General features: G+C 40.0%; 1 protein-coding gene across 1 annotated transcript in view; it reads right to left on the bottom strand.

The window, feature by feature from the left end:
- lrp2b (low density lipoprotein receptor-related protein 2b) overlaps nucleotides 1-13,301 on the bottom strand; it is a 38,751-nt gene that overhangs the window by 24,709 nt on the left and 741 nt on the right. The window contains 26 exon segments of the mRNA XM_029455718.1: nucleotides 4-212; nucleotides 527-775; nucleotides 1,070-1,447; nucleotides 1,694-1,810; nucleotides 2,464-2,586; nucleotides 2,713-2,952; nucleotides 3,048-3,326; nucleotides 3,861-3,998; nucleotides 4,502-4,632; nucleotides 4,758-4,883; nucleotides 5,322-5,514; nucleotides 5,716-5,925; nucleotides 6,172-6,312; nucleotides 6,549-6,751; nucleotides 7,110-7,316; nucleotides 7,482-7,705; nucleotides 8,489-8,658; nucleotides 8,873-9,001; nucleotides 9,332-9,448; nucleotides 9,918-10,061; nucleotides 10,380-10,496; nucleotides 10,789-10,905; nucleotides 11,914-12,024; nucleotides 12,139-12,255; nucleotides 12,674-12,796; nucleotides 12,988-13,098. Coding sequence (XP_029311578.1) covers nucleotides 4-212; nucleotides 527-775; nucleotides 1,070-1,447; nucleotides 1,694-1,810; nucleotides 2,464-2,586; nucleotides 2,713-2,952; nucleotides 3,048-3,326; nucleotides 3,861-3,998; nucleotides 4,502-4,632; nucleotides 4,758-4,883; nucleotides 5,322-5,514; nucleotides 5,716-5,925; nucleotides 6,172-6,312; nucleotides 6,549-6,751; nucleotides 7,110-7,316; nucleotides 7,482-7,705; nucleotides 8,489-8,658; nucleotides 8,873-9,001; nucleotides 9,332-9,448; nucleotides 9,918-10,061; nucleotides 10,380-10,496; nucleotides 10,789-10,905; nucleotides 11,914-12,024; nucleotides 12,139-12,255; nucleotides 12,674-12,796; nucleotides 12,988-13,098 — 4,424 coding nt within the window.

The following is a 13,301-nucleotide window of genomic DNA, read 5'->3' as shown; positions in this document are numbered from 1 at the left end:
TACTTCCCGTCGGTCTGTGCCGTTCTGGTAGGCACTCCATATCTTCTTCTGCGAGACATCTGCCCAGTAGATTCTGGAAGTTACACGATCAAAGTCCACGGTCACAATGCTTGAACCGCTGATCACTGGAACCAACAGGGGGGGTCTCATGTTGATCCGGTTGGCGAGGATCTGACTTCGTTTGGCAACCAGAAGTACAGCTGCTAGTGGGTCTAAGGGCAGAAGAATATCCTGTTTGCTACCAAAAGCTTATCTGAAGAATTTCATAAATAAATAGTACACTCATTTAAACTTTGCAAATGAATAATATTCTGCTCTGTTTGCATGTAGTGTTTAACTTTGTTAGTATCTTACTATGCTTTGAGTTCCTGTTAATGTTACATTCAGGGCTTTTTTCATTTGTTTTGTCACAAAACAGATATGCATCGATTAATAAATATCTAGAGTATCATTGAAAAAACATTCAACCAAAACTTTCTTGGCATCACATCTTTATGTATTTATAAGGTTAATGTTTGTTGCTTACCTTCAGCTTTGCATGTGCGTCCATTCGGCTCTAGGAGGTAACCATATGAGCAGTAGCACCTGAAGCTTCCTCTCTCGTTGTAGCACTCCTGGCTGCAGAAACCTGGGATCAGACACTCGTTGATGTCCTCACAAGTCTTGGAGTCGTTGAGGAGCTGAAATCCTGGTGGACAGGTGCACTGAGACCCAAAAGGTCCTTGAACACAGTCGTTACTGCAGCCCCCATTGTTCAGTGCACAGTCGTCTTGGTCTTCATGAAATGACATGCCAGCGTAGATAGCATTAGTTTTTTTAATTTATTAGGCATCGTGCTGTTGTTGTCGCTGACTTTTGCTTTTATTTTCATTCCTGTTATTTCAGCGATGTTTGTCTTTCTTATTGTAAATTAAATTGTGCTACGTTTGTGCTAATGTCCAGCAGGCCTTTACATTTATTTATATATTTTAAAAACATATACAACAACATCATTCGGTTTATTCTGTTTTGGTAGGAATACTCTTTCCTGAGGTTTAAATATGATATACTGTATAATACAAAAACTCACTGCAGATAGGCGACTCATCAGCTCCATTTGGGCAGTCCCTCTGGCCGTTGCACAACTTGTCCAAGTCAATGCACAGCTGGTCGGTGGGGCACAGCCACTGTCCAGAGGGGCAACTAAATGGGGGGGTGGGGCAGTTCTGTTCATCACTCATGTCCCGGCAGTCGTTGTCGCCGTCACATAACCAGCTTGTCGGGATGCACAACTTGTTGGTACACTGGAAATAGTTGGATCTGCAGGTGATAGGAGGGCAGGAGTTGTGTTCATCGGATCCGTCCTCACAGTCTGGATGGCCGTCACACTCCCACTCGGCAGGTAAGCAGAAACCGTCGGTCTGGCACTGGAACTCGTTATTGTGGCAGAGGCCCGGACCTCGGGTGGCTGGAGGAGCAGCACATATTTAAAAATGACTTGTTAAAATGAAATTACAGTTACTAACCAACATAAACCTGAAACATCAAGACAAATGTGTAGTATGTATTAACTAGCATTCAAATTCATTCAGGTCAAGAATAATTTTCTATCTGATTGAACAATGCAATCGGCCATAATTACATCACTAATTAACACAATTGTTATATTTCTTATACATATCAGTAAGGACCCATGTCAGGGTTGTTATCTTACGACAGTCTCGTTCATCAGAATGGTCCCTGCAGTCAAACACTCCATCACACCGATATCTCGAACTGACACACTGGTCCCCACTGGCGCAGGCAAACTCATGGGAGGCACATGCAAACTCTTAAGGTGGACAGAAGAAAAATAGGAGGTTAAAGGTTCAATGTGTAAGATATGCCAGAATTTGAACTAACTAACATTATCAACAGAATGTGAAGAGGTAACAGTGTTGACGTTATGTCAAAGACGTCTATGTGTTGTGTCCCGCCACCGGGAAGACGAGACAAATATGCGGATCGTTTTCTAGTTTCTACCACTTTGGTTTTAGTCTAAAAAACAAAGTAACGTAAAGTTACACAGACTACAGCCCCAGTTAACATTAGTGCCCAGTAAACAAAGATGGATCAGCTCCACATGAAGATTATAACACAGCAGTGTTTTCTGACCGGCTCTCAGCTGACTGACTGACTGGCATTACACATGAGTAAACGAAATACACAATGTAAAGAATACAATAAATATGCCAAACTACTACAACTAAAATATAAACATTAGAGATTGTATGGACCCAGTTTAGAGGTGATATACTGCCCCCTATTTCTTTGGAGCAGGTGGCTCAGAATTACACACTGAACCTTTAAAGATAAAAAGATATTAATTAACATAAACAGGTATTTCAGAACCCAATAATGAATCTATTTGGCTCAATAAGGTGTTATTATTATCAACACAATAAAACAGAACACAACAAAGATTGCAGTTATAAGGATTCCTACCACAATCTTTCTCATCAGAGCCATCCAGGCAGTCCTGGTCTCCGTCACACACGTAGGACAAGTAGATGCAGCCGTGGTCGGGACACAGGAAGTAGGAAGGAGGGCATGTAGTGATGGTCGAATCTGTCAGTCAAAGATACAACTCATTTATCAGAATTGTGTTACATTACATTTACAAGGTAATATTTGTTTGCACAGTATTCTATGAAGTAAAATCACATTACAGTGACTGAGTCCCCGCACACTTACTGCAGTTGTGCTCATCAGACCCATCACCGCAGTCGTTGTCACCGTCACACAACCAAACTTTAGAGATACACTTGTTGTTATCACAGGTAAAATAGTTGGCGGAACAGGTGGTAGGGAGACGAGTGGGACAGCTAGTTTCATCAGAGCCGTCGCCACAGTCGTCCATGCCATCACAGCGCCAATTGGACAGGATGCAGTGCTTGTTGTTGCAGGTGAACGCGTCTGGAGAGCAGGTCGCTCCTGGTAAAGATACGAGGCCGGCAGATGGATTAATAAAATGGTTTGTTTCCAACACTTCTCAAACACACACATTTTAAAAAATATTATACACTCACCTGTGTCGGTGCAGTTGGCCTCATCAGTCTTATCTACGCAATCAACAATTCCATCACAGCGGTAGGAGTTGGGTCTACAGCGTCCTTCATCACACTCAAAGGCGTAGTCGCCACAGTTGTTGTCAGGTGGGGGAACAGAATCGTCCTTGATGCAGTCCCTCTGATTGGCCTGAAGTTTCATGCCGTATGGACAGCCACACACTCGACTGTAGGCGGGGGTCGGGAAACAGAAGTGACTGCATTGCCCGTTGGGCACCATATTGCAGCGGCTGGTGAACGCTGTCAGGATGATGAAGAAGCAATCAGCAGGTTTCTGGATTATTATATCTGGCTGAGTCACAGCACAACTATCACCCTGGCCCTGCAGTCACTGAATATTTTGATTTGAGAAGGAAATACGCATAAAATTCTTTTTTTCTAGCTCCATTTTGTCACTGCTCTTGATCCTGTAAATACACACTTATCTAAATAGAAAAAGTTCTGGTGACGGTCAAAGTGTCCTGGAAGATTTCAATGTCCCACACAAATGGGAGGAATTCCGATCCAATACTATCTGTGTTTATTGAACTTAAAAACTATTTATAGGCAGGCTATGTAAAGAATGACATAATCAAGGAGTGAAGATTGATGCAACACGCTTCCACTATAATGAATGAAACTGGCGGGAGGTCAGCTCTACAAGTCGCCAGTCCTCTATTTATATTTTTTCTAAACTGTCAGAATTTGGGCCTTTTTACTTATCGCTCTGCATCAGTTACTGCAGTACTGGAGTGTTCAACTATCTGCAGTCTCCAATGCTGTATGAGAACTTACTGCTGTGGAGGTCAGGTGTGTACGCTTTGACGTTCATGATGCCGGTGATCCCTTGTCTGATCATAATGTTTCCTCCTCCATCCCTCTTCCTCATCTCGAATACTGCTCTAGTCCTTGTATCAGATACATACAGGTAGTCTGAGAGAAATAGATGGTTCAGCATTTTAAAAGACTAGCAAAAAGTACGCAAAACAAATCCTCATTCACAAAATACAATAAATGAGTCAATAAATTATTTTAGAACAGTCACAATAAGTGGATATTCTTAATTATTGTATATTAAATGTGATGAATTTGCACAACAATGGATACTAATTGCTAATAGCTCTTTTAAACATTTAACTAAATAAATACAATGCAGTGTTATTATCATTTCCCCCAAAAAGTTTGGTAAAAGTTATTTAAATAACAAAGTACAGTCAGTACAGTAGTAGTATTGAGTATTCATTGTTTACATGGAATAAACTGATATGTTATACATTCATTTAAGTGGTTTGTAACATGTAACAGTTTAGGTTTTATTGTGTCAAAGACGAAGATAAACCTGAATACTATCATATACAATTTGGATAATATTGTGCATGTGTAATATAGGTGTACTAGAATGAATGGGAGACATGAGGAGAGACCAAGAGACCCACCTGAATAAATTGTAAGAGAGTAAGGTTGCGTGATCTGGCCAATGTTGGTAAATGTCTGTCTGTCGTATCCTCTGATGTCAATGTGACCAATCTGGTCCAATTGGGAATCCACCCAATACAGCCTGTCTGTCCTGTTGAAGCCCAAATCATAAGAAATTAACCGGCAAATATAAAGAAATACTGTAGTCCACATTCATTATTTTATTCCTTGGAAAATGCCTCAGAATTGTTCCCTGTTTGTCATCACTGTGCTTACACATAGTCAACAGAAAGTCCATACGGCCATCCCAGTGTAGTGTTGACCAGAGGAACAGCATTGCTGCCATCAGTGAAGCCTTTCATTATGACCGCTGGACGGTACCAGTCAGACCAAAACAAGTAGCTGTGGATCAACGTTAGACACACAAGTTAATTTGTTAATTTGCTCTATGAAAAAATACTTACGATTATCAAAGTAGTTTGAAATGATTTTTCTGTTGATCGACTAATCGTTGCAGCTCTAGAAATCAGTTAACCTGTCATATATGTCATTTTATGGATTATAAGAAGTATTTATTTTTCTGTATTCTCAGAAACAAAGTAAGTAGAAGCAATCTAAATTTCCAAATTGGAGTAATGCAGTAGATTACAGTAAAAAACAACAGTTTTCTATAGGATACTGAAAATACTGCATATGCAGAATATCAATGAAAGGTTCTTCTGCACTGTGAATGTGTTGTAATGTGTATTGGGTTTGATTCCCTGTGCCTGCAACTGGAAATCTCCTCAGAGCAAACCAATCACTCTCCAGTATTTACACCTGATATGTTTGAGCACTCACCCAGCACTGGGATGCACTGCAATTCCTTTCGGGCTCCTTAATCCCGTCACAATGTCTCGTCTGGACTTGTCTGTGACTCTGAAGGCCACCACCGACTTGTAGCTGATCGAGGTCCAAAACAAGACTTTGGCGGTCCAGTCGTAAGCCATGGCGTCAATCATTCCCACTCTGTAGCCTGTCAAGATCTGTTGGACTGAGAATGCAAACAGAAATTCTATTTGGTGATGTGTGACCCACAGGATTAAGAATATATACTCGAAAGACAAAATGTATTACTATGATTATATCCTGTGGGTAACAAATTAACTTCGAAATTCATTTTGCACAACGTAAAAATGTATTTTACATGTGATCTCAAACAGTGCTTTATAACACAAATCAAATAAATATTCACCAGTGCCATTGAGGTTTGACTTATAGACGAGGCCTCTGGACCTGTCGTTGTAGAAAAGGGCTTCCTCATTGCCGTCAAACTCCACGGCAGAGCCAGAGAAAGACGTCCCGAGCCCCGAGAGAGGCAGGGTGATGTCCTCCTGCAGGGACAAGTTCAGTGGAATGCCCCGCACCCCCAGAGAGGTAGCCAACAACAAGAAGTCCTTCACCTCTGTTCAAAGAGCGAGTGGCAGTGATTAAAGCAGGTAAACATGCTGTCTAAACAATTTAATTATGAATTGTTTGTTGCATCTTCTAAGTAGGGAATTAAGATAAAAATATTCAAGAAGGAAAAATATGTTATGATCATGCACATTATGGCTTCAATGGGATGCAAACCTACTATAACATTTTTGTGAATTGAGTTACAGACGAACTGTTACCAGGACATTTTGCCCTCAAATCAAGGGAAACTCACTATAGCAGGTCCGACGGTCAGAATGCAGGTCGTAACCATGGCGACACTTGCAGCGAAAGCCCAGGCCGTCATTGTCGGAGCGATGACTCAACACACAAATCTGCTGACAACCACCGTTGTGTCTACCACAAGGGTTCATCACTGAAGGACATGACAGATGTGGTCATTTTATGACAGCAATGTTATTTTTCATAATGGTGTAGTATTTATTCATAAACATGAGGAATGACATTCGGCGGGTATCTGCTGTTAAACTAAAGGAAATAGTGGGTTGCAGTTTCTGGACAATATTTAGATGTATTTTTCTTCTAATAGTTAGAGATTCATTCTCTGATCACTAAACCCAATGTAATTTGTTAAAGGTTGTGTTTTATTACCAACGGGTTGCAGGACAGGGTGTGAGACTACAACATGGCCCGGTCGCTTTGTGGTACGATAGAGGAGTGCTGGGTTGCTGCCGTTGAACCGGTTGGCTCTCACCACTCCCATCTTGGTCCAGTCGGTGAAGAATACATGGTTTTCAAACACAGCAATTCCAAAAGGATGTGGAGCCTGGGTTGCACCATTGAGGACTATTTTCCTGAGAAAAAACATCATGTCAGAATGGCCATCAAGGAGAGCACAGCATAATGGGACATTGTTTCCTTCTTTGGCTTAAAAAGGGACAGTTCACCCTAAAATCTAAAATCCATATTTTTCCTCTTACCTGTAGTGCTATTTATCAATCTAAAATTGTTTTGGTGTGAGTGTTGGAGATATCAGCTGTAGAAATGTATGCATTCTCTCAAATATAATGGAACTACATTGTACTTTGCTTGTTGTGCTCAAAGTGCAAAATTACGTTTGATCATCAACATCCAAGAGGACAAATGAACTGTACCTTTAAAGTTACTCTACAGGTAGGGAGACATCTTTAATGATGATGCTATGATGTTTACCTGTCTAAACCACTGTAGGTGACAGTCTCCACCGTGTCAAAGTGGCTGTCCGACCAGTAGACCCTCTGGGTGACAATATCCAGGGTGATTCCTGTTGGAATGCCGAGGCTGCTCTTCACCAGCGCTACACGATTACTGCCATCCATGAAGGCACGTTCAAGCTTCATCTGCTCACTAGCAACGCCCATGTCTGTGAAGAACATGTAGCTGCAAACAAACAAAAAATAAAGATATAATCACAAAATCTTATCTTATTAAAATCAGAGGTTATTAACATGTAGCTCGTGAAATTATGTCTGATATGGTTTGCCATGCATGCCTTCTCAGCAGCTTCAGAAGCAGCTTTTAAAGACTAAAAGCATTTAAACACACCCCACTGTAGGGTCCAGGACGAGGCCATGAGGAGTCTGCAGGTTTTCAGCCACCAGTGTGACCCGATTCCCTCCATCAAAGTCGCACATGTCGATACGCTCCATCGTGGCCTCTAAGACATAGAGTTTGAAGTTGATCCAGTCCACAGCGAGGTTCTGTACACTCTGGACTGCAGCAGTCAGAACTTCCTTAATGTTACCCCCATTGTAGTTCACAGAGTACACCTGGGAAATAAATGAAAGGGCTTAGCATGAGTGGGTTTTTCTTCCCTTTCTTTCTGCTTTATTTTTTGAGAGAGCGAGAGAGAGAGAGAGACAGAGAAAGAGAAAGAGAAAGAGACAGAGAGAGACAGAGAAAGAGACAGAGAAAGAGAAAGAGAGAGAAAGAGAGAGAGAGAAAGAGAGAGAAAGAGAGAACGAGAGAGAAAGACAGAGAGAGAGAGAGAAAGAGATAGAAAACAGAGAGAACGAGAGAGAGAAAGAGAGAGAAAGAGAGACAGAGAAAGAGAAAGAGAAAGAAAGGAGAGAAAGAAAAGAGAAGAAAGAGAGAAGAGAAAGAGACGAGAAAAACAGAGAAAGAGAAAGAGAGAGAAATAGAGAGAAAAAAGAGAGAAAGAAAAGAAAATAGAATGCGAGATAAAGATAAGAAAGAGACATAGAATGAAAGATATGAGAAAGAGAAAGATAGAAACATAGAGACAAAAATACATAAAGAGAAATAGAGAGAGAAAGAGAAAGGACAGAGAAAGAGAAAGAAAGAGAGAGATAGAGGAGAGAAAGAGAGAGATTAGCTTGCTCAAGCCACAGCTTGAAAAAAATAGGGGGGGTGGGGGGGCTTATAATGATGAATTAAGAGTCATAACACACACATTAATCATAGAAAGATACATTTTACGCACATGTACACATTGTTCCTAACGCACTATTGTTTACATGCAAATCATTCATAAAGTGAATTGTAGAAGGGACTCCAGTGTACCATCACCAGACTGGTCCAGACTGACAGACCTTTTTAGTGTATGTATCACTCCAGAAGACTGTGTCACTGTGCCAGTGATATGCCACCCCTACAGCGTAACCTTTGCCCTGGGACGGCACTAGAGTTCTGACAAAGCGTCCATGTATATCAGCCGCCATCACATTACCCCCGTTGGTGAAAATGAGCTGTGGCAATCCAGCTATAAAACACAAAAAAACACCTCAGCAGTGAAAAAGTCATCTTAGATATTTGATAAAAAATTATACAAAATAAGAATATATTTTAAGTCATAAACCTTTAGTAGATGTTAAGATGAAGAAAACAAAAGTAAATAAATACACACACCAGAATCACTTTAAAGTATTGTCTCCTTAACTGTGTCATATTGATTTTTTATTTTTTTAAACCTGTACCTGACACATTGGCTTTGCAGACATGACCCTGCTCCAAGAAGTACCCATCAGCACAGCTACAGTGGTGCGTCCCAGGACGATCTTCACACAGCTGGTCACAGATCCCCCAGATTTGACAGTCATTATAGTCTGGGCAATAGAACAAACAGCCATTGTTTTATGTTTTAGGCATTAGGAAGAGGATATATACCAGTAATTTGCAAACAGAGTACTATAAAATTAAGAGTCATTTTAGCTCCTAAAACATAATTATGTATGTTACTGTGGAAATAATCCCTAGATCCTGCAACAATGTTAAGAGATCTCAGACATGAACCACTCCAGATCCAACTCCATCGTCACCTCATTCTTACTAAGAGCTGTTTTGTTACAGAACCCACTTTCTCCTGTTACTTAACAAAAGTACATGTACAATGAATGTAGATTTTATTTTCAAAAACAAATATGATCAGCCCTCACCTACACAGGAACGGCTGTCATTGGCTACAGTGAAACCATCAGGGCAATAGCAAGCGCCTCCCTGAGGAGACGGGTGGCAGTAGAACTCGCAACTCAAAGCGGAGCACTGCTCAAGGTCTGTAAGTAGAAGTCATATAAATTAACATCACGGTCGAATGTAGGCTGCAAGTTAAGTTTCTATTTGGGATCATCATGTGCACAGCTCTGTCTGCCAGAGCATCATTATCAGTATCGTGACCAGCATTATAGCCATCATCAACTGAGTTTGAAGGCCATTAGTGTTCGCCTCAGGAAAAGTTAATCTCAAACCAGGTGAGTGTGAAAGCAGTAATAAGGAAGACAAAAGTATCATATCACTGTCTCAACAGCTGACTTCTCAGAAACATTTACGAGGACAATACACATGTCTAAAACCCTTGCACCTAAATTTATAGCCGTATCAAAGTGCTGCAAATGTGGTTTTTTCACTGTATGCATAAAGACACAAATAAATAGGCATACAAAGCAAGTTTTTGTGGTTTATTGTGGGACTCATGTGTGTAGATTTCTCAAACCCATGTGAAACATTAACATCTGTGTGACTTACTGCAGGTTTGCTGTGCTGTGGAGTTAGTCTCATCTGTTCCTCCAGGACAGTCAGGTTTACTGTCACACACTTTGCCCACTGGTATACATACGGTTGAGCCTGGGCATCCCCACTCGCCAGGGTGACAGTCTCGAGAGTTACTATCTAAAAACAGAAACGTATGCGATTATATAATGAACTAGAAATATTTCCATGTGCTGTTCTTTCAGTTATGCAAAAAGCAGCTTTCTATTCTGATGATGCGTCTGAATTTGAACCCACCTAGACTAGACTAGTCTTTACAAGTCTTCTGCTAGCATGTTTTATTAAATGAGTTATTCCATTTGTCATTTGTTTCTCATAGTGTTTTCAAATGAAACTCCTCGGCTATACAGACACGCCTCACTTTTGTGCAATGTTCTAAAATAACTCATAATGTTTATACATTGAATTTTGAATTTTCAAACTATTAGTCCACCTTACCACATCCTCTCTCATCACTGTAGTCCCCACAGTCGTTGAACTGGTCACACACCCAACGCTGAGGAATACAACGGCCACTGGAACACGTGAACTCACCGCCACTACAGCTCTGGTACACTTAAGAATAAATAGATAGAAAGATTTATGAATTGATTTATTGAATAATTGTATAGCTTCACAATTCAGATAGATTCGATTAGATTCTGTATAGCATTGGACCTTTCACTCCCTAAATGTCAAGCAACCCGAAAATATGAAAAACACTGAATTTGGTTTAGTGCAATTCTTCCCTTTATGATTAAACAACAAGGTTGGCCTTCTAACATAGTAACACTATCAAGTCTGTCCTCTATTACAATGTAAGGTGACTTAGAGAAATACTAAGATGATGAGACAGTTCCAGCCTTACCACAGCCTTGCTCATCACTGTTGTCTCCACAGTCATTATAGTGGTCACACACGAAGGAGTGAGGGATACAGTAGCCATTTGCACACTGATACTGGTGGATGGGACAGTGTTGTGTCGCTGAAAATAAAACACACAGACTGAATTTAGATGCAAGTGGTAAAAACGGTTGTGAATAACCGAGGCACACTCGAAGTCAAACAACCTCTAACTAAACTAAGGGCAACCTAAACCGTTTACTTTATACGTTAGCTTACGTTAAGCAAACGTACGAGAAAACGGAACAACACCGCAAAAGTATCGTATCTTATAAAAAATAAAAACGCATTAGGTGAAAGCATTGAACAAACAGTGTTACATAACTTTACATATTATGTGGAAAATTCCTACGCCAGTTCGTGACCCTCGTCGTTGATGATAAACTATTCAAGTTAGGCTACTGTCACATATGAATAGAGCCAATGTTTGTAAAAAGCTAATTGTAAAAATACACTTACGGCTGTTTTAAAGATATTCCCAGATTCGTGAATCACTCTTCTATTCAGCTGGAATGAAAATGAATCACTCTGCTGCTCCATAACAATTTTTTTTTTTTAACCTTCCCGTAGTTGCGACTTATTCATTAGCTAGCCTAATCATAACAAAGATGGCGACCGGAAGTGACATTATCCCTTCTATGTTGTACCCATGCATTGTACAACACGAGGATATAAATCTTGTGATATAAATTATTTTTGGTAAATAAGATGAATATAAATTATAATAAATCTTTACATTTTTAACATAATGTTGTTTACTATGAGTAAGTCACTTCCAGCGAACACACTGTGTTTGGCTGTGGTCCAAACATGTAAATTAGAACCACTTAACTCTATTAATACCACAGTCTAGGATTAATATCCATATGTCCCATGGCCCACATGGTCGTTTATTTTGCAGCAGGCAACATTTTTCATCACAGTAACTCATTACAACATCACTGCTCTATTCCTACCATATCATGTTAAGCAACTATTTCACACAGAAAGTGTTTTTGTTTTGTTTATTTAACATTATGATAAACAGATTTAAAAAAAGAATTAAAAAACTCTCAAACATTTGGGTTTGGTATAAGTCTCATCTACTCACTGCAGTTGAATTCATCGGAGCCATCTCTACAGTTCTGCAGCCCATTGCAGTGCTGAGAGTTGTTGTAACAGGCCCCATTAGCACACGTCTTCTCAGTACAACTTGGATAGTCTGCGAAAAAACATGTATCAATGTCCTGTCAAATAATGCAAATAAAATTATTCATATTGTGAATTTTGGACTGATATCAATGTGGTAAGTTCATTGTAGATGTAAAAGTCTTACTGCAGTTGTTCTCATCAGAGTTGTCCACGCAGTCCTTTACATGGTCACATCTGTATTTGCCAGGGATACACTGGCCCTCCTGGCAGGTGAACTGGTCTGGGCTGCAGGTCCGCCCACCTGAACCAAGAGCATTTAGGTGGGTTAGGTTTCAAACGTTACAGAGAAATTAGACCATGGAGAGCCATGAACAACTGTTCATTACTAAACTACTCAAAGGAAATGGCTCATAAAGTTTTGGACAATTGTTTTCTAATCTTAAATATGTAGCTGTTCACATTACAGAAAAAAATAAGATTGTTTACACTTATTACAATTTTAATATGGACTCTATGCATTTTGCTATTGAAAGGCCCCTATGGGTAAGGTTTTACTCATTAGTGTTTTCTATTTTCTTTCTGTCCTCTGTGATGTCTCTTAACTTTTGAATGATATAAATGATTACATGCTCTACTTTGAGCCACTGTTCATGACATATATGAGTTTTGTGTCACTCTCTTATTGTTAACAATGGCACATAAACTATCACTTTGCATACCACAGGTTCTTTGTTCATCTGAACCATCGATGCAATCTTCCTCTCCATCGCAGACGAATCCCAAAGAGATGCATTCACCGCTTGTTACACACTTAAATTCCTGCGAGGTGCATGATGGAGGTGCTGCCACACAAAATAAACACAATTGAAGACTTTACACATTAATAATAGTGTTATGTTCAAGCATGGTTGTATGTTTATATACAACTCTCTTCTCTGTGTTGCTTTTTTCCCGTCAAACTTTATTTTCGCATGTTAGCAGATTATTCAACAGACATGTATTAATGTAACTTCATAAAATCACTGGAACTCACGACAGTTTAGCTCATCTGAGTCATCAGCGCAGTCCTTAGTCCCATCACACCTCCAAGCTATGTTGATGCATTGTCCAGTAGTGCACTGAAACTCCCCACTGCCACAACTTCCTGTAGAAGACACACGCACACACACAGACAGAAGGATGGATTTAAAACGTTTTTTATGGTTATGATGTTGGCTCAGCCTTCAAGGTTTTAGTTATGGACTTTTACACATTTGATATTGTTTATTTACTGTTTCCTTGACAAATGAGTTACCGTGTTTATGACAGCTCTAGCAACACTCTGTGTGCAACATTTGAACCTTATAA

This window comes from Cottoperca gobio, chromosome 19 (assembly GCF_900634415.1).
Source record: "Cottoperca gobio chromosome 19, fCotGob3.1, whole genome shotgun sequence".
In the NCBI taxonomy this organism is placed as follows: Eukaryota; Metazoa; Chordata; class Actinopteri; order Perciformes; family Bovichtidae; genus Cottoperca; species Cottoperca gobio.
The sequence above is the reverse complement of the archived record's forward strand: the minus strand, read 5'-3'. Positions and strand labels throughout refer to the sequence as shown.